Source organism: Xenia sp. Carnegie-2017, unplaced genomic scaffold, assembly GCF_021976095.1.
Source record: "Xenia sp. Carnegie-2017 unplaced genomic scaffold, XeniaSp_v1 HiC_scaffold_1, whole genome shotgun sequence".
Taxonomy (NCBI): domain Eukaryota; kingdom Metazoa; phylum Cnidaria; class Anthozoa; order Malacalcyonacea; family Xeniidae; genus Xenia; species Xenia sp. Carnegie-2017.
In genome coordinates this window covers 10,175,368-10,196,882 of record NW_025813402.1, presented here as the reverse complement: position 1 = coordinate 10,196,882, position 21,515 = coordinate 10,175,368, and the positions used below count along the sequence as shown (strand labels likewise).

Genomic DNA, 21,515 nt, shown 5'->3' with positions numbered 1-21,515 from the left:
AGCTGCCATATTGGTTCGATTAGGTTCGATTCTTCGATTCGATGGATTCGATGGTTTCGATCACAATGTTCTTGATCAATTTCTAGATTTTAATATGCGCAAGTTTGAACGTTGCACGGAAAACAAGCAACATTGTACGGCGAAGCAACAAATGTTCCATGGAAAACATAGTATTTTGCATGGAAATAATAAATGTTCCATGGAAAACATAGTATTTTGCGTGGAAATATTAAATGTTCAATGAAAACGTAATATTTTGAATGAAGTATTGTGTCCCTTATGGGCCACAGTACGAAACCATCTGGGATTTAGACGGGCATTTCATTGGGATGTCATGCCCATGAAGATCATTTTCATTTTGATGAACTTTGACAGAAAGTTTCCTGTCGATTAGCATTTTCATGTTCGATGAAAAGTTTCGCATAATATAATTGTCAGTCATTGAAATGTGCAACAGTTATTCGTGTAATGTAAAGCAAAGACCTGGTTGCCATCGAAATATAGCGTATTTTCCATGTAGTCTAGGACCTGTATAAGAGTTTGTATGCATTTCATTTACCGGAAGTTATCTCAACTGTTTTTGGGTAAAATGACCATGAAGAACCACATGGCATACGTGCCATTTGCTCAATCGGGGACGAAAGTCCTGAAATGGAGAGCCCCCCTGAAACGGCAGTGTCGACATAGCTCTAACTATTAACAATTCTGTAATGTTTATGGTGTTTAGAAGGTTCACTTTAAAGTGCACATCTCACAATTTTTTTCTAGCACTTTCGTATTGCTTCTTCAAAAGTAATCTGAAACTTATATTACAATTTTTTCATGCGCTGCGTTGTTTTCGAATTATTATTCAAAAGGGGGGACATCATTGACCACAATGAATTTTCGACGGACCTGTTTTAGTAGCACCTCAGATCTGGGTTGCTTTGGCAGCATGACATTCATTGGTGGCGGGGACATGACTTTCAAAAGATTTTGCGAATTTGATAATGCGTCTTAGTCTTTTATTGATAGCATCACACTCTCAAATAATTCATACACATTCTCTAAAAAGAAATTATCGTCATATTTGATACTATGAAATGATGCAAAGCAACACATTTAGCAGCAACTTACCAAATTTGGGCTTAACTCTGACATCTCCTACAGTGCCTTCACCATTTTAAACTTTGGATACACCAAATTTATTTGGGAACTGCCATCATTTTTCATCTTTACATCACGCCTTAAGTTGTTGTTGAAGTGGATGGATGTCAAAATGTGTCTAAAACAATAAAGACTTGTGGAAGTTGCAAAACAACTAACATTGTCATATTGGAAATTTTCGCCCACCTGCAATACATTCCAACCTAGGAATAATGAATCATTTTAGGAGCAAAATGATTCAGGACAAAATGGAATCCTTCCAAACAACTTATTTGAGCAACTGGTGAAGCCTGGTGAATTGACCTCATCAGCTGTGAGTTTAACAAGTTAGCACTAAGCTTTTCATGAGCAACTGAACCTTAAACATTACAACAAAGAATGATGATAAACTGTTAGGAAGTTATCTTTAAATAATGCCTTCACAAACCTAACAAATATTCCCTTGGTTTAATATCAGGGCCATGAAAACAACTTGAAAACAGTGGATTAACCAATTTGGTGTGCTTGTCTACTATGTGACTCAGGAAAGATTTGAACTTTGCCCAAATTACTTTGCCATCACCATCATAAGTAAAACAAACAAACAGCCAAATACTTAGTCGGAGCGCGTTTTCTTGCAATAAAATTCACCCAGATTTTACGTCTTCGCTTCGCTTCAGGACGCTCATCACCGTAAAATGGTATACGGTGAAGAGAAATTCCTTCCGCAGAATTTGCTCGGTTTGAACAGCCGAAAACTGCACATCTATCAGGCATTTTGTTGCAGAGCCATAGTAGATTTAGTAGAAATTATAACAAAAATCACACTTCACAAAACTTCCTGTCCTTATGTTACGTCACATACTTCTCGTTTCAGGCTCTCATCAAGCAAATTGAAAGCGCAGCAATTTTTCTCCATTACTGCCCATTTTGAGAAAAGAAACCCATTTATCTCATAAACGAAGCCATCAATCAGAAAATTGTAAAAAAAATTTTTACAATGATTTTTTTACCTCAATCAGAAAATTCGAAAAAAAATTGTGAGATAAGCACTTTAAGGGGTGGTCACGGGAGGAAAAATTTACATAAATTTAATATTTATTGAGAAAATTACCATACACCAGCAATGGTCTAATGCCAATTTTGCATAAATTAACAAATATTCTCGGCAGAGATTGAATTTTATATTTTCATAGAAAAAATCATATAGGATGAAAAACCACTCTCAACTCACTCTAATTATTCGTTATTTCAAGAATTTGACATTGTTTTTGCTGGCATACGATAGAATATATTTCGCATACCTTCATCCTTAACCCGCTTTCAGCCATATTTTCTACTTCTTAAGAATCTTCAATTTTGTATACGGACATTTTGTTAACATCGCCATTCAATGACTAACATCCCGCTTCATAGACTTCTTAAGTATCTTGATTGCACTATTGAAACGAAATACATTGTATTTTAGTACCAATTGAAAAAATGAAAAGATAGCTTTTATCCGTGTAGGGAAAAACCTCCCATAGAACATTTAGGATCTAAATTCAAAACACAACTCAAAAAATTAACATGTAGATCACGTGCGAAATTCGTGAAATTCTGTCGCATGCTTCTTGACGGGGGTTTTTGCATTGATTCAAGATTTCTAAAATAAACATTATGAAGCGTTTCCTTCTACTTCACTCTACGGCTGAACTATGTGTTACGTTTTGATAGGCGACTTAATCCTGCGCAAATATGCAATTCAAAATCAAAATACATTTGTATCACACAAGAGAAATACAGCTAATAAAATAGAGACTTTGTCGTGTGTCAAAAAAATCATTATTTCTTGGAAGCAGTACATATAGAAGGGCAAAGCCACACAACTGAATGGCTTTTCACAGACCTAGGTCGGGTAATAGATAGTCTCGGAGACAATGTAGTTGGTGCAGTTACAGATAATACAGCAGCCGACAAAAAGGCATGGAGTAAACTGGAAAAGCAATACCCTACCCTCTTTTTCCATGGCGGTGTGTTCCATTGGCTACACCTTCTAGTAAAAGACATCTTTGCAGTCAAAAAGAAGGATGTCCCTGATGGTGGTCCTTCAGAGTATCCAGCTGGTTACCCACTCGAAGACCTGCTCCAGTTTACCCTCGAGTGTAAGGATGTTGTTTCTTTTTTCCATAATCATCATGTCCCTAAAGCAAAGCTAAAGAGAGCATTGCTGCAGCTAAGTTGAGTAGTTTGCACATATTTTTTTCTTTCAACAGCAAAAAGACTATGAATTATTTTTAGAATTGTTGTGTATAAAGGACGTCATTTGGGGGAGGGGTAGCTTTTGTACCACCAGGGAGCCTACGAAAACTTCATCAGTCCCTATAACTCCGTCAGTAGCATTGTGTTATTTTGTTTTAAGCCTCGTTTTAATGAAAATCGTTATTTTAGCTTTATTTCCGATAAATATGCACTTTGACGATGTAAAACATTTAAATATATTATACGAAAGAAAAATTTAGTAAAGAAGGTCTGAGAAATTTTAAAAAAACGATTTAGCTACTTTTCAAGATTTGTCTTAATTTTCAATGATTTTTGGTGAACGTCATTTCCTAGCGCACGTCTGCAAAAAATATTTTCTGAAACAAATTTTACAGTTGTTCGAAAGCCTAAAAGATATCAGCAGTGGCGTGCTGGTAGGGGGAGCAGGGGGCCGCAGTCCCCCCAGGTGTTGATTTTTAGTGGCGCTGAAATGAAAAAGGGGCGTCAAAATTTGAATTTGCATGTTGGAGAAGCGTTTTTGAAATTATACGGTTGCTATGATTTTACTCCTCAATGTCCAGGAAATGACATGTTAGAGTTTCTTAATTCAAAATTTTCCCATGGAGCATGCTCCTGGAACATTGGCGTCTATCCTATGTTGATTGGGGGGGGGGGCATATTCATATATCCTGCAATTCCTGGCAAATTTCTCTTCAAAACAATTTAAAATTTAAAAAGAAATCAGCCTGGCATAACAGAATATATCAATATGGTTCCCCCCCCAATTATCCCAGGATTGACACCAATGCCCTGGACCTCGAAACACGACTTGCACTTTCGGTGCTCGGCTCAGGCTTTGGCCCTCGTTTTAAAGGACTTGGCGCGTTTACAGTGGTTACCAACCGCCCCTGCACAGAGAAGATATTCCCAGGACGCCACTGGACGTCAACCCTAGGTAAATATACGGACAGGTCGTGCAAGAAAGGCAACTGGATAAAAAGGATAAAAATGCTTCAAATAAGAATAAAGGCATCAAAAAAATTGCTCAAAAGCGAATTTCATATGGAAACAATAAGAAATTCAAGAGATGGGGATACCAATTGGTCAAGCCCATGGTTAGATGAAGCCATCAAAACACTAACTAATAATTGCTTAACATTTTATTTTCCCAGGTAGTAAATCCGCAAAGTCACTGAACAATAGCACTTGCATTTGCATAAGTATACAAGATAATGAGCAAATTTCAAAATGAACATCTGCGTGTGAGCCAGTGTATGTTTTGTTGTGGTTGAAATACAGTCGTTGAAATACAGTTGAAATACCTTGTACTTCATAGAGCGGAAACCAAAAGTTATTAAAGTCGAAATTGAATGAAAAAAACTTTTGTCGATCTCATTAACGATTGGGCAAGCTTTGAAAGGGAGTATGTTTATTTTTCTAAGCCTAGAATTCCTATCCGCAAAATTAACAATCCTATAATCAGTAGCGAAGACAGCCTATTTCTTTTCCTATCATTGGAGTATTTTGTGTTTACTATAGGAAAAACAATGAACGAAAATAATTTTCCACACAAATTATTCATGATTTTGATGAAAATTATGCAATTCAGGAACCCACAGCCTATTTTCGAAAGAATATGGCATCGTCTAATTGGTAGTTTCGACCTCAAGGAGTATTCTCACACAGTTTCAAAGAACAAAAAAACACAAGCAAAAGAAAAGAAAAAACAAAGAACAAAAGCACAAGAAAATATCTGTGGCCGATAATGTAGATTGATTGGTACAGACATAATCAAGATTAATAAACTCGGAACAACTACTTAAGGGTATGAAGAATTCTAAATTTGTGTAATATTGAAATTTAAGGAAAAATATGCTGTAATGGAAGATGTAGCAAGTGTCAAGTTTTTCACATTTTTTCTTAAGCCACAGCCCTCATGCAAAAGTATAGCATGTCAGAATGTGACAAGTCGAATGACGTTAAAAGTAAGAAAAAAAAAAAGATGGCATCGTGTTTTACTTCTTTCATTTTTTACTTCTTTCATTATGCAAATAACATCACTGTGACATTACAAGACATGATTAATTTTAGAATTTAAAATTAACAGTTTTTGTCGACATTGTCTCGTCAAATATCTATCTTATTGGCTTTTAAATTTCATACACATATGTATCTATTTATGCATTTGTTAAATTTTAATTCTTGTATTTGCGAATAAAATGTATTCAGAATGCAAAATATTAATACTGTTATAATGCAACGTGTGTCACAGTGATTTATTTGCATAATTAATGAAGTTCAAATTCTTTACAAAGAAATAAAACTACACAAATCTATTCTTGAAGTTATAAAATAATTTCAAAAGCACTCCGTGCAGTACAATCAAAAAATTACATGATAAAATTTCGTTATGTAATAATATTTGATGGTGTCGTCTATTATGTTATCAAATTTGTGCTCTTGGTGAAATAGCAAGTCGCTGCTGTCATGTCGCGCACATAACATATGTATTTATAATTAATGGGGTTAGGTTGCACATGTTTTATAATGGGACTTTGACAGCGCAATAGCTTACAATAGTACAGCCATTTCATTGCTTTTAAAATCATTAATAAGATATGCGAATAATCCAAACGAATGAAGCGTCGTTATCTGCAACAAGTTCTGCTTCCAGCTAACAGTGCGAGAAAGTATAAAATCCTATTTTGTAGACAGGAATCTAAATCATGGTGATGGTCATACTAACAATTCAATTTCATAAATTTTTGATAGAATCCACATCAATTGTGTTCAGTATATGTCGTGTTGAGCTGTGGCGTTGGTATTACTATATTACAATTTACATTTGGAAAATGCAATGAACACACTTAGACGCACACATTTTATTAAAAACGTATTGCTCGTTTGTCTAAAGCTCTGTAGAACAAAGTGTTGTCGATGGAAGCGGCGGATATCTTATAGTGGTAAGCGATCGCGGTCGCAATTTTTGCACTTCATTTCTAAGTTCCTCGACAAAAATATCGGGTGCACTGTTTCGCTTGCGCCTGTTTTTGCGACATCCCACGATCAATCATACCTTGATCAACGATACCAAGAACGTTTAACTCTAACTCAAGTGGTAACGTTAGAGATGAGCAAATATCAGCACAATTGACCCTTCGATTGCCTGTTGTGTTGCACTGCAAGCACGCTCCTATTTTGGCTGTTGGTTTGTTATCAGCCGTTTGCGGAAGTTGGTGTATTGCTTTTCCAGCGGACTTGTCCATAATATCTCTTGAGAGAGTTACGCTTGACTTCGATAAGAAAATTCTTCGTTCGTCATAAACATGTGTAATTTTAATTGCAGGTATTTTCTTGTCCAAGTCGGGTTCAACATTAGACGACGGCATTCTGTCGTTACTCATTCGTCGATTTTTTTAGTTTCTGCTACCCACGAAAGACTTTATTGCGAGCTTCATTGAGTCCTTGACTTCATCTATTTCCTACTTAGCAAATTTACAGTCGTCTTTTAAACATGCACCTCTAAATTTAATTTATTATATTGTGCCAATCCCATTTTGATGACGCATTTTTAGGAATGCGTAAAAATGTTGTATAAATATCAAATAGTGGGCGCAAAAATGGTAATCTGCCACACATACATCATCAAGCTGATCAGAGTGGGATTTGATTTGTTACGAATGCTGATAAATATACGTCCCATCTGTAACAAATATTTCACGGTAGTCGTGCGAATTTCCGTTTTTTCTACAGAAGCTACTGTCAAACATAAAGGTTTTTCTTGTGTGCAAGATGCTAAAAATGGATTGTGTGACTTTCTATCGGACTTACTATCAAACAACAGAAAGAAAGCAGGGACTATGTTTCAAAGGACCAGTGCCGAGCAACATTTACACCCATATATGAACACAAGCTTGTTGAAAAGATCGTTATATTTTCTCTTCATGCTCTATTCTTGATCCATTAATGATGATGGGATAAAAGCTGGTTCCCTTTAAATTACACGACAATCTCTTTACATTTTAGAGTAATGTGCTAAAAACTATTTTCACGAGTCTAATCAACACGCGAGCTTTTACTTTTTGTGGGGAACTCTCAACCGAATATGATGAACAATATATTCTGAGACACCAGTGTGCTCCATGAATTTAATCATATCTTCAACAAATAGATCGGTTAAAATTACAAGTTTGTTGATCATCAAGAAGAAAAGCCATGCATGGACCAGGGACAAAGTTCCATCCCCTGTGGTACATCAGCATTTACTATCTCCAGTTCACATAGTCATTGACTGGGATCAAGTTTAAATCTCTGCCCTCTTCCTCTTAAAAAAGAATCCTTTTGGTAGGTTAAATATACCAACTTCTTTGAGTTTTAATAAAGGATACTAGAATCAATAAGATAAAAATTGTTTGCAACCAACGATGGACATGAGAAAAAGATCTATATATAGGAGTATTAGAACAAGAAATAAAATCAAATTTGTTACGATGCAAGTAATTCTTTTAATGCCGGTTGTATATCATTCAGGGCAAAAACTAAAATGTTAAGTGCGGGAGGTGGGAACATTTATATATTCAGCTCTGCCCTGCTGATTTCTTTTGAAGTTATAATTTTTGTTTCGCACCTTACTGATCATTGTTTTGATTATGGCATCTTCGACAATTTTACTAAATATAGAGTGTTGGAAATAGACCTTTCTTAGATCCTATAAGCTTGTTTATCCTAAGGTATTGGGAAATTATATTCACCAACTTCCAGAGTGCATGCACTTGATTCTCTTTAAACGATAAAAATTTTATGGTTTTTGCTATAGGCTATGCTAGGAGGTTGAAAATTTTCATAGAAGCAATTTTGCTTATTAAAAGCTCTTTCCACGGTTTAAAACTATTTAAACGTGTGAATACTTCTTCGAAAAACAGCGAAACTGAGCAAACAGTTTCATTATCACTGAAGACAGAGATATCAAATGGTCCCAATCGTCTGAAATTTTATGAAACGATTCGCACAATTATATGCTTTAGCGACTCATAATCAGATAATCAGGCATGTGTTCAAGAAGGCATTCGCTAATAAAATTGATGAGTGAGCGAGGATGCGTGGAATGATCCAAGTTTGCAAATAGATCAGTCTTGCGTTTCATTCACTTCCACCAATCTTTGAGTTTATTGTGTTGAATTTGTTTAACTTCAGCTTGATAATGTAACTTAGGTCAGTTTTTCCTGCATCTATTTACGTTTTTCCTTTTCAACCACACTTTTCAGTTTGTTGTGCACCAATGTAGATCGTTTCTATTTACAGCCTTTTAATACATTAGAATATTTAATCAATAGTGTATAACGTAAGTGAAAGAAGAACAAGCTATTATTATATCCCATATCCCGGTTGATCCGACTGCTGGCCAGGTCATGCGGGGTCCGTGTGCATGCACTGCTGGGAAATATTTGATCTCGTGAACCTGGAAATCATGCAAGTGGAAAACAACCAAGTTGTCTTTCAACTTGTCCCACTTCAATCCGAGAAACATTGATTTAGTTTAGTTAGTTTAGATGCTGTACAGCACAAAATACTTTGCAGTGCTTCTTCCTGAGGGCAAATTTAGAATTCCATTTACACAAACCCAAACTGGCGTCGTTGAGAATACTTAGGCGACCTACTGTGTATGTGACCTCCGGATAAAAGATCATTGATTTTATGTTGAGAGGCTTTTATCTCGACAGTACAAAAGCACAAAAGTTTGTGCTTCACTTCCGGCATTTCGGCTACTCTTTCGGTGAAACGGAAATAAATCTAGTGCACGGAGGTATTTTTCTTTTTCTCTCTGGTAAAGATTTCGAAAATCAAAACATGCGATACCCTCATAGTTATGGGTGATGCTAAGATTTCTTCTCCGATACCAACTACTCTATAAGGTTATACATTACTCTATGGTACACCGACATTTTTTTTGCTTGCCCACCATTTTGCATCGAACAGTCTTTCATGAGCATGCGCACTATTACGATATTTAGCCCCAGCATGCTGTGCTAGCCCGCCTGATGCATTCACATGAACCCTTCTGCCGAGATCCCGCCTCGCCAAAGCGAGATCCAGTCAAAATGAGCCAGCCCACATCTCACATGAATCAAAATTTAAAATTTTTCCATAAGATCTCGCTACTGTCGGACTAGCCTGGTAAAGCGGGCAGCCGGCTCATATGAACAGACCCTTCCAGAGCTTATACAGAGAAAATTTTACATTTAATATCATAGTCTTATCAAACAGAACGTTTAAAATGACTGTAGCCTTTATAAAACAGTTTATGAATATCACTTTTTATTTTCAAGATACTAATGTTTTTGTTTTGTTTAAAATGTCCCCGTTTAGTACAACCAGTAACGTCATATGGCATAATGAGAATTCGAATAAAATAATAAATTTGATGATACTTTACTTCAACCGGGCAAAGATATCTTCCTTGATAGAAAGTACTGCTTAAGTATTACGTACAAAAACTGCCCGGAAACATAAGGACTTTGGAAAGTTTGCGGCGTCTAATTATGCAATATGACGTAACTGGTTGTAACACAACAGGACATCACTAAAACTTCATTAATTGTGAATGACACGAGATATTCATTAACTGTTTTAAGAAAGTCCACTACATCGCCTAGCACTTAAATGACAAAATAACAATTTGTCAATGTACGTTAATGTGGCCAAAAGACACAGCATTGCATCCAAACATGACGAAACTGGGAGAAAATGTTATTTTGTCATTTAAAATCATGAAAATGTACAAGAATCAACAAATGCTGGAAAGACTCGACTAAAAAGTATACAAGATGGAAAAACATGGCTGAAAACTTGTTTTGGTTTAGAGGAACCTAGATAAAACAAAATAATATCAATCGCTTTCAAATAGTAAATGACAACAGTGAGTTAAGTGTTCTTTTCAGTCTCATATCAGTCATATGATTTTTCCTTTATAGATTTCCTTTATAAAATTCAATCTTTTGCTAAGTCAACACTTTACCAGAGATGGTGCAAGGGAATATTCTCAGTAATATTGATTGTCGAGAATTCTCCTCCGCTTTTAGACCGTAGTCCTCGATAACTCACCGATATATGTTTATTCAAGTAATCGAATAAAGAAATGTAATAACTAAATATATTGTACTCATGCAACACCAAGTTGCCGTATTGAATACAGTCACCGTGTGCAGACGCTTGCTATCACTCTAATCGCAGTAAGGATACTAACTATCGCAATGGTACATCACTATCATAAAACAACCCACTTTCGAAACCCTCCAAGTAAATGTCAATCATAATAACTAAGGAATGTCCGTCAGTCCCGACATGATCTTATGCAAATTTTTTCCTCTCATGACCACCTCTAAGTGAAAATTCTAAACACGTCAAGCACTTCAGAAAAGTTATTTCTTTTTGCTTTTGGAAGTTAGAGATGTCGGAAAGGCAATTTCAAGGAGATCTTGATTTCAGGACTTTCGTTCCAGATTGAATAATTTGCGAGTATTCTTTGTTGTTCGTCATGGTCATTTTACCCAAAAGAGTTGAAATTACTTCCGGTAAATGAAGTGCAAACAAATTGTGTCGCATTTTGTTAAATCTTGAGATGTTTGCAAATGTATAGTGCTAACCATATGATAAAGTTGTACTTTGAGTAAAAGTTGAGGATAATTATCCTGCTATCCAAAGCAAAAAAACAGTCTGAAATGATGGGACTTTGATGCAAGGGCGGATCTGGAGTATGTCAAATACGTCGCGCGACTGATGTTTGAAATTCAAAAATTACCTATTCATATTAATTGAAAATTCATTAATTCTTCTTACTTTATCCAATGACTAATCCAATGAATATGTCGTTGGTAACCAGATCAGTTGAATTTTAATTGACCTGGAATAACCGACTGATAAGCGGGGTGGCTTGACTGGTTCGACTGATAAAGGAGTCTATGAACGCCAAAAACGCTTATTTTATTGGTCAATGGCCAGATCAGTGGACAGTCTGGAATGGTCTCGACCGATAAGAGGGGTGGCCGGACGTATAAGGGAGTCCAAGTGCTATCTTACAATTGGTTCATTTGAATTTTTGTCTTCTTGTGATTGGTTTGACGGATGCCGACTGATAGCCAACTGAACTAACATAGTCAAGCTCACTGTCTGAATTGAATGCTTGATCGTTTCATAGTAATTTTTATAAGCATGATAGAAACTAAACTACAATCGAATGGAATTTATGGAAATCTTTTACAAATTCATATATTCACATGAATGCTGCTGTCGAAACTGTGAATTTTTTTCAAGAGGGTGAAAATTTTATGGATAAATTGTAAATGCTTGGCAAAGACGATCTCGCGAGCGACATTTCAGTCATTGATGTTCAAAGAAAGCAAACATTGTTTTGAGTTTTATCAGCAGAAATTTGCATCCAAAATCGTAAGTAAAGGACAAGTGAAGTGTTTGCATGAATGTAATATATCAAAGTCAATTCATGCGAGTGTGTGATACGATTTATGTCAATATGGCTTATGGTAAGCAGATTGATGCTTCTAAAAATGTTGTTGCAGACGGACTTTAGCTATGATTTCTTTACTGCTTGGGGAATCGTGGCCGTTATATGGAAGTGAAATCCTACATTCCTGCAAATATATTTCAATGGACAAAAAATCTGTAGCCATAAGGCGCCATAATATTATTTACTTTATCATAAACAAATGTTTGGGGCTTTTCAGTTTATGATCATTGATCATTCAATCATTGGACAGTTATACTACATATTGTTTAAGATTTGAGAAAACTAACATTGATTACATGAGAAGCTGTTTACTATAACCTGTGATTTTGAATCTTCTGATCCATGAAGCTTTTTATTTTGACAATTTGACTGGAATGGTATTATATCTGAGTATTTCACATACACGAAATGTTGTCCCATGTCACATATTAGAGAGTTTTAGCAAGGGTAAGACTACGACGAGTACGAAGTTTGACCGTGTAAGAGAATGGCACGAGGAAGTTTGTTGTCGTTGTCGCTTCGTCAAAATTTTGTTTTAGTTGTAAACAACAGAACGAGCCTTTTTATTGTGAAGAATACCGACGTTTGCGAAGCAGCTAAGGCGCTATTTGTCAATAATGATATCAACGAATCGGTAATACTGATTTTGCGAGAATATAGGACTCTTTAGACTGAAAAATCTTCACTATTTTAAGTTTTATGTACGATACATTTGTACCATTTTATTGTTTGTTTACCTTTCACTTTGCGTACGAAATATATGAAAGTTTTGCAGGTCATATTTTCCTTTTTAATGTACATCAAGCGCTCAAAAAAGGTTCTAAATTAAAGCCTGGATGCTCGAAAATAGTACTGTAAACTAATTTCTTACAGAATGAAGAAATATACCTACTTTCTTTCCTTAAAAGACATCGTAGTCGCGACTACGAATTTTTAAAAATATCGTACTCAGATTGATGACGGCTACGTGTTTTGTCGTCGCAACAATGTTTTTGCGCCAAAATGACGTAAATCGTACTCGTAGTCGTACTCGTAGTCTTTGCCAAAGCTCCCTATTGTCCCCTTTTCTAACTGAACACCTCATGTAGAGATGTAAAGGTGTGTTAATCTACGGCTCATACCAGATTGTTTGCCATAAATTCCAAAGGGCTATTGATGTATGAAAAGCATTTTCTATAAAGTAAAAATGTCTTCCTATGTATGCAGATAAACCTTGAAATTTGGCAAAACAGCAAAGTATTTTTCATGATCACTAGGTAATTTTTCTGATGATCATTATAATTTCTAAACTAAATTATTTCAGATTTACATTTAAACGAGCTTTGATAATATATGAAAAGATATTTATCATAACCAGTAAGCATGACACATGAACCAATTTTAACATTCATGTAATTATATAATTAAAGACATGTTGGTTACATTCTGTTTGTATTTGCAAATACAATGCTACTAGTGATTGCTATATAGCACACTTTGCAGAAGATAATAGTCTAGTGAAATGCCTAATAAACATTTATGGCATTAAGCTGTCCTTAACTACAAATTTTCACTCTGATAATTTTTGCTTAATCTTTGGCAGAAAAAAATTTTGAGTTTTCTCAAAAGGTGAATTTCTATATCTATGAACTGTCACTTGTAGTACCAAATTTCTAACTTAACTCATTACATAGAGGTTTGAATGGGGGTCTCTAGGGGGGTCTATGCCTGACAACTTTGTAGAAATTTTTAAAGACTATATCTGTTTTTGAATAGCATTGTTGTAAAATAAATTTTATGTTCCTAGACATGCTAATGAGCCATATATTTGGCATGATAATGAGCCTAATTAATTGGCAAAACATTCAAGCATGGTTCACCTCATTTTTTTTTTCTTGAAAAAAACGTAAGGAAAATGAGTTGTTTTTACGCAAAAACGATGCCCACAAAATACATTTTGTATTGCTCTAAAACGCTGAAAATGGCATTTTCAAGGCTCTGAAATTCAAAATTTCTCAGGGGAGAATGCCTCAGACCCCCCAGGTGCGGAGCGCCTCCGACGTTTTATGACTGATGTTTGAAAAATCCTAGATCCGCCCCTGCTTAGATGAATTTGAACTGCATTCACAGCCTAGTAGAAATATACAGGAAAAAAGCTATAAAAAAGATGTGCAATTTCTAGACATTGAAAAGCATCACTTACTTTGACGCATCCATCTGTTCTCTTGTCCCACGAACTAATCTGTAAGAATTGCATTGATAATAATGGATATTCACAAAGGTACACAAACATATAAATAATAATGACACACATATAGGATAATATACAACGACATTTCTGTATGTTGCACTAAAAATATCCACATATCAGAGTCAATGAAATACCTTCTTTGCAGGGGCGGATCTAGGATTTTCCAAACGTCAGTCCTAAACCGGCGAACGCCGGAGGCGTTTGCCCGTAAGGGGTCCGAGGGCACCCCCCCCCTTGGAAAATGTTGAAGCCTAGGGTCCCAGAAATGCGATTACCAGCGTTTTGGAATAGCTTTACAACAAAATTTCAAATTGAATGAATTTGCAGTTTTTTATTTTTTCTTACAAAATATTGAGGACAAACACGCTAAGACCGTTTCGCCCAATCTTCAGCATGCCTAGGAAACACATAGTGCAAAGCAACAATGTGATTCCGGACATGGACAGTCTTTGATTTAGCAGCAACGGCGCATTAAGCAGCCAGTTGCACTGTCTTACATTTCTGCAGCAACGGCGCATTAAGCAGCCAGTTGTGCTGTAAGACATTTCTGCAGCGACGGCGCATTAAGCAGCCAGTTGTGCTGTCTTACATTTTTGCAGCAACGGCGCATTAAGCAGCCAGTTGCACTGTCTTACATTTCTGCAGCAACGGCGCATTAAGCAGCCAGTTGTGCTGTAAGACATTTCTGCAGCAACGGCGCATTAAGCAGCCAGTTGTGCTGTAAGACATTTCTGCAGCAACGGCGCATTAAGCAGCCAGTTGTGCTGTAAGACATTTCTGCAGCAACGGCGCATTAAGCAGCCAGTTGCAAAGTCAGTAATATTTCTACAGTAACGTAGCCATAACACATTAAGCAAATTTCAAACGTGTATTACCTTCAGCAAACTTATTGATCACTCTTTCTACGTCAGGAATAATTTCTGGGTGAATTCGCATTAAAGCCAGGCCATTTAAACGTTCCTCTACCATAGTGCTCCTTTGGTAGGTTTTTAGATTCCTCAGTGCTGAAATTGATCTCTCACATTCACATGAGGTGATTGGTAGTGTACCTAAAATGCGAAGAATAACTTTAATATTTTCAAATCCTGGAAATGTTACATGCTTCAGTGTTTTGACGATGTTTTCTGGCAAAGGCCCATTGTGCGTTTCCCAGTATAAACGCCATTGCCTTAATTCAGCATCTAAACCAAGGGGGTTGGGCAAGTCATCATGATAGAATTTTGCAACACTTTTAAACTGTTCTTTCCAATCAATTCCTTTGTCCGACAGAGTCATCATTTTGACGGGAACGATAGATAATCCTCGGTACACATTAACACTATCCAAGTTAAACCTAGAACTCAAAGATGTTTGAAGATGGTCTAATAAAGGAATAGTGATGGTTAGTTTATAATGTTCTTTGAATGATTGACTGGGGGGATTAGATCGCATAGTTTGTCTTCCAGCAATTCGCTTTTTGTTTCTTGAACGTTGACCTCTTCAGCAAGTTTTAAAGCCTCTTCATACCAAGTGTTATGATAAAAATTAATGCTTTTCCTCATGTTGGCTACATCATTCTTCAAAGTGGTTATCAAATGAAAACCATCCATAACATCAATAGTTTTTCCCTGCAACAATTGCGTGACTGGAAGAGTAGCATCAAGAATATTTCTTGTAATAACTAGCGCAACAATAAAATGAAATTGAGTAACTAATGAAAGTAACTGGGAAGCATCAGCAGCAAGGGAAGGCTTCACCTCGCCACTTACATTGTTTATCATGTCCTGAAGAGTGTCGATTAAAGGGATAAACAACTGTTGAAACGTGTCAAGACTGTCAACTCGCTCAACCCATCTGGTTTTACAAAGACTTACCAGTTTTGCCTTCTTGGTCTGAACATCTGACTTTTTAACGTGCTCAGCAAAGGGTATGTTGCGTGTCTGTGATATGTTGATAAAATTGGCAGCTTGAGAAACAACAGATAACATGTTATTAATTTCAACGTTAGAAAGAGTGTCACAGACAGACAAATTTAGTCGATGACTGTAACAGTGAGTGTAAAGAGCTTTAGGATTAGTTCTTAAAATGTGGGCTGCTAAACCATTTATATGCCCAGAAACAGCCCCTGCACCATCATAACCTTGTCCCCTGCAATCCATAATGGGTAAGGCAAATTTCTCTAGAGTTTCTAAAATAAGCTTTGAAAGTTGTTGACCACTCAACCCCATTTGCAATGCAGGAAGCACATGAACTCTTCTTTAACATTCATTGAAGAGTCAACAAACCGTAGAACAAGGGACAATTGCTCTTTGTGAGAAGAATCAGCAGCTTCATCTGCAATGATAGAATAATATCTATTTTTTTTTATCTCGTTTATAATATCTTCTGATATTACCTGACCAATACAGTTGATGATTTTGTTTTGGCTGGTCTTGGAAATATAACTTTTATTCTTGCCACATTTGAGCAAATGATTTTCCAAAGTTTGATCACCAGCTCTAACTCTAAAATTTAAAGATTCAACAAAATTACCAACATTGCCATTGACTGAATAGCAACCGACCTCTGGGTGAAATTGAGCATCGTCACGATGACCTCGTAATCCAATGCCAAGCCTTCCACAAAAAAGAACTGTATCAACAATTTGTTTAAGAATTTTCCTATTTTGCTCAATTTCAAGTTTTATGTTAGTATCTAAGATATTTTCAATGGGTTGAGCTACACCTGACATTTGAGAGCATATATTATTCAAAATTGGAGAAGTAGATGCATGTAGTCCCATTTTTTCCCCTTTACAATTTCCAGCATGTCGCCTAAATGTACCTACAGCATCATTCCAATGACGAAAAGGTGAACGAAATAGATTGTTTATTCTCGAGCATTTACTGGGGAATTGATGTCCAAAAAGAACACATGATAAGCAATAAGCACCATCTTCTTTTGGTGAATAACACAGCCAGGTAAAATCTTTGAGCCATTCATATTTAAAAGACCTTTTATTGTTCTCACTCAAAGGAGGAAAAGTGTAATTTTCATCAGGTTTAAAAACATTTTTAATAAGCAAACAAATATCAGACATTTTCAAACCTTTAGCTCTTTTGTAGTAGGTAGCTACATCAAAATTGTGAATAAAGTTAGGCTTTACCTGTAAATCTTCAATGGTTTGTTCAGTAACCCTAGTACAAGAAACCTCACTTGTAATGATTTCTGGTTTTTCCATTTTTGAAAAAAACTTACTGATATTCCCAGACTTTTTTTCAGCTTTTGCTTTTTTTGAAGGCACTGGGCATGTTGGACCAGAAATTGTCCTTTTAGTTTTGCTAGGAAAAAAAACTAGAGGAACAAAATGATTAGGTTGGAAACATTGATCTGGTTTAACTATCCCTTTATAACAAAACAAAAGATGAATTGCATCGGCTGATTCTTTAACTATTCTTCTTGGACAAACAAGAGAGTTGAATATTGATTTCTCTCTCCACAATCTGGGTAGTAGGTAAATATTTTGTCTCCAACACAGAAGAAAGAGCTAAAATGCATAGAAACGATGACCACTTTTGGTCATGACAATTCAAAAGGCCTCCTTTTGACAAGATCAACACCTACAAAACCAGAATCTAGACAGTCTTGAGATACTGTCAAAGGTAAAATATTCTTTGAGGTGTTGTTGAATTCTTTATGCTGTTCAACAATTGAGGAAAATAAAGGATGTTGGCAGTAAAAGTAGCATTCAAAACAGCTCAAGTGATGTTAACTGCCTCAAAATATGCAATAAACTGTTATCACCTGCCAAAAGCAATGACACTGAACTGTAGAGACAGTTGCCAGATACTTCTGATCTAAATTGAATAAAAAAGTCGTGTTCCTATAAGTCCTCCAACAAAAATTTAACTAACTGGCCAGGAAATATCTAACATAGCAACGTAGTTACATGTAGAAGATAATTCAAAGTTCAAATATAAATTCACTAGTCGCTGAATTTATGCCAATATTTATAATAAAATTAAAAGCCCAAGCCGTAGATCTTCAGTATACACTGCACAAAATGAAATCTGCTTCATTAAAATTTATACAACAGTCAATAGACATAAACCACATCTCATAGTCGCATAAATTGATATTAATGGTTTGGATACCTTAAAGCCATGCATACATTTCCTTTGTCCTCGTGTTGCTTACGCACGATTTTGGGGATGTAAATTTCTGCTGAGAACTCTCTGCTCAATGATGTTTCGTCTTTCAAAAGCAATAAGAATTCCTCTCTCGACATTTTAGTCGCCCCACGATATTCCTCATTCAAACGCAATTTCAATTCATTCAGAGATTTATCATTCTCTTGCGAAATTGCAGTCTGAACAGCAGCATACATATTAATATTTAACATTGTAGTTTGTAAACGATTTTCAAAATAAATGCAATGAAACAGATTTTACAAACCACGCTATAGTGAATCACAAGGTGATGATCTATCTCGCATTCCAGACACCACGCTTGACTATATTAGCTCAGAAGGCTATCAGTCGAAATCGGTCAAACCAATCACAATAAAACAAAAATTCAAATGAGCCAATTGTAAGATAGCAATTGGACTCCCTTATAGGTCCGGCCACCCCTATTATCGGTCGAGATTATTCCAGACTGTCCACTGATCTGGACATTGACCAATAAAATAGCGTTTCTAGCGTTCATAGACTCCTTTATATGTCGAACCAGTCAAGCCACCCCGCTTATCAGTCGGTTATTCCAGGTCAATTAAAATTCAACTGTTCTGGTTACCAAGGAGATATTCATTGATTTGTCATTAGTTTTCAATAATAAATAAAGCTGGATTTTTATCACGAAGTGAATGCGATAATAAAGTAAGAATAATTAATGAATTTTTAATTAATATGAATAGGTAATTTTTGAATTTCAAACATCAGTCGCGCGACGGATTTGACATACTCTAGATCCGCCCCTGCTTCTTTGTGGAGTAGCAAGGATTTTCCAATTTCTTAATGCAGCTACTGTGAAGATTACTCAAACACCTTTTTGCTTTATTTGTTCTTCTTATTCAATACATTTTGTCACAAAGGAATCAGGGAAAATCAAAGGAAAATATATTCCACCTTCTTCCCAAGAAAAGATCCCATAGTCTCACAGCTGTGTCATACTAATAGCCACATGATAAAAGAATATTAGGGGGTTAAAATTGTAATTCTCACAAACCAGCATCACTTCTTTCATAGCCATCAAACTCAGTTCTCTTAACCAACGTCCACTGAAACAAATCAAATTCTTAATCATACAGATGTATACTCACTAAATTATAGAGCAAAATTGGTAAATAAAAACCTAGTGGTAGTGATAGAGTTTGAGTGATACATTTCTTGGCAATTAGCCTACAGTCCCATCAGTGTAAAATCTGGAATACAGCAAATATTCCTCAGTTCCCACAGCTAACAAAAGGGATGAAATCAGGGTGCCTGTTAAACAAATCTACTGCCAAAGATTTTAATGGATCACCAACATAAACAGAGTGTATGCATGTTCCGGCATTGAGCTGCCATATCTATGAAGAGAAAGCACAACACGTGAGCCACTAGTATTTATAACACAGAGAACTGTATAAGGTCAGCTCTTACCTTAGTACATCTGTCTCTTGAACTTGAAAATAATGATATCCATTCCTCAAACGTAAGTACTCAAACAGAGTTGCAACAATGATAGGATCCTAAAATTAAAGAAAATATTCCAGACGATTTCATACTTATTGCAAAAGGTAGTCTACAAATGCTTAAAAAAGTGCATCCAGTGATAGAATGTCTTACAGCATTTTTTGCACCAACGCACACATATCTCAAAATCTACAGCTGAATATTTCCTTTCCTTTTACTTTTCATCCAAAAATCAAAAGAAAAAGCTACTCTGTACACATACCGAAGAAAAACTTTCATCATTGGATATGTTACCACTATTAAAATAACCAACAAAATGTTTTCAATCAACCGTAATCCCTTCCAATACATTCTCTGATTCTCACATATAAATTCTCTAGATCAAGTTGTTCTTTTAATGCATGCAATCAAAGGGTACATAGGTGGAATAATAATCTTCACATGTTATAATTAAAAGTGCTCATTAAACCAAATTTTATCATGCAGTTTTATGATTGCAATGCAAAGACCATTCAAAATGACTTAATGACTACTTCAGTGGAATTTTTCTAATTTAATTCTTTCTAGAGATATTTCACTTCATTCACTATGGAAAAACACAAGTGACAACAAGTGACAGTGACATCATAATGCATAAAAACATTTCAAAGACCAATATTTTTAGCATTGCAAAAAAAATTTAATTCATCTCAACAAAATTTTAATAAATAAATGAGTTACTGATATTCATTATAGATTGTGCATAGATGTCAAAGTTAAATATTTCGAAACACATTGTCAAAAAAAATTATTATTTTACAAACCCTAATATGTCTTGTGATGTCACAGTGATGTTTTTGCATAATCAATAATTTTAAATATCTCCATTAAGAAGTAAAATAAAAAAATTCAAGTAGAAAAGTCATTAACACATTTTAAACGGTCTTTACAATGCAATCATACAACTACATATATGGTAAAATTTGGTTTCATAAGCCCTTTAAATATTCCTAACAAGAAAATGCTCTTTGGAGATGTTGTGAAGGCTTCTAAAAAACTCCTACTGTCTAGAAGTTTCTCACTCTACCTCAAAAATTATTCAAAACTTCATCAAAGAAAACACAGATCACCATTGTTTGAGGAGACCATGGTATGGTCATAAAAATATTTTGAGGCAAAAAAAATTTATTGAAAGATCTCTACAAATCTGAATTTTGCTTTTTCAAACCATCACTTGTCTGTTGACACAAACAACCATGAACTTTCAAAATCAATTGGTAGTAAAACATTGAATGAAATGATTGTTATCGTATAAATTAATAAATAATAAATATGTAGTTGAGAAAAGAGACGGAGAAGGCTACCTTTTTCATCAATTCATTCCATATCATGATGCCAATCATCAATCAATTCTTGATATTGATAAAACGTACGTTGAATACATTATTTGTTTTGAAAACTTATCATTTTATTGTAGATATTATATAATATTTGATTCAATTTAGTCAATGACGTTTGATTGATAATTTCTTGCCTCTGAAACGGCGCTGATCCGCCATTATACTGGATAGATGACACACAAACTGAACTCAATTTTTTATTTGATTGTCAATATTTTCGCCTTAAAAACTGAATGGTAAACCTTTAGACAACATACATCCCATGTTCTTGTTTTTGGATAGTTTTTAATCTAAAACAGGGCAAGACTGAACACGGTTTTAGTATTTCGCACATTTTTACATTTCTTTTATTTTCATTGGTCGGTTAAACGTTCCAAGAAGAAAAA

The 21,515-nt window shown here is 35.4% G+C and overlaps 1 protein-coding gene and 2 long non-coding RNA genes across 5 annotated transcripts; all 3 read right to left on the bottom strand.

The window, feature by feature from the left end:
* Nucleotides 1–757: 757 nt before the first annotated feature.
* On the bottom strand, nt 758–1,467 carry LOC124439819. The gene is made up of 3 exons (XR_006946481.1): nt 1,333–1,467; nt 1,117–1,264; nt 758–1,046 (listed from the first exon to the last, which is right to left on the bottom strand). It is a non-coding gene; the product is annotated as an uncharacterized LOC124439819 (long non-coding RNA).
* An 8,122-nt stretch (nt 1,468–9,589) lies between these two features.
* LOC124438672 lies at nt 9,590–18,563 on the bottom strand. 3 transcript variants are annotated; one of them, XM_046988875.1, is made up of 7 exons: nt 18,230–18,563; nt 17,880–17,932; nt 16,382–17,429; nt 15,971–16,062; nt 14,993–15,166; nt 14,070–14,108; nt 9,590–10,232 (listed from the first exon to the last, which is right to left on the bottom strand). In XM_046988875.1, the coding sequence occupies exons 1-4, from the start codon at nt 18,475–18,477 to the stop codon at nt 16,014–16,016; spliced, it is 1,398 nt and encodes a 465-aa protein (XP_046844831.1). In that variant the 5' UTR covers nt 18,478–18,563; the 3' UTR covers nt 9,590–10,232; nt 14,070–14,108; nt 14,993–15,166; nt 15,971–16,013. The 3 variants fall into 3 exon arrangements, with proteins under 3 accessions (XP_046844831.1, XP_046844825.1, XP_046844837.1); XM_046988869.1 differs by lacking the exon at nt 9,590–10,232 and adding an exon at nt 13,903–13,997; XM_046988881.1 differs by lacking the exon at nt 9,590–10,232 and adding an exon at nt 13,903–13,997 and having other exon boundaries at nt 16,492–17,429.
* Nucleotides 18,564–19,059: 496 nt separating this feature from the next.
* LOC124439185 lies at nt 19,060–21,182 on the bottom strand. The gene is made up of 4 exons (XR_006946299.1): nt 21,094–21,182; nt 19,718–19,806; nt 19,428–19,644; nt 19,060–19,353 (listed from the first exon to the last, which is right to left on the bottom strand). It is a non-coding gene; the product is annotated as an uncharacterized LOC124439185 (long non-coding RNA).
* Nucleotides 21,183–21,515: the final 333 nt, after the last annotated feature.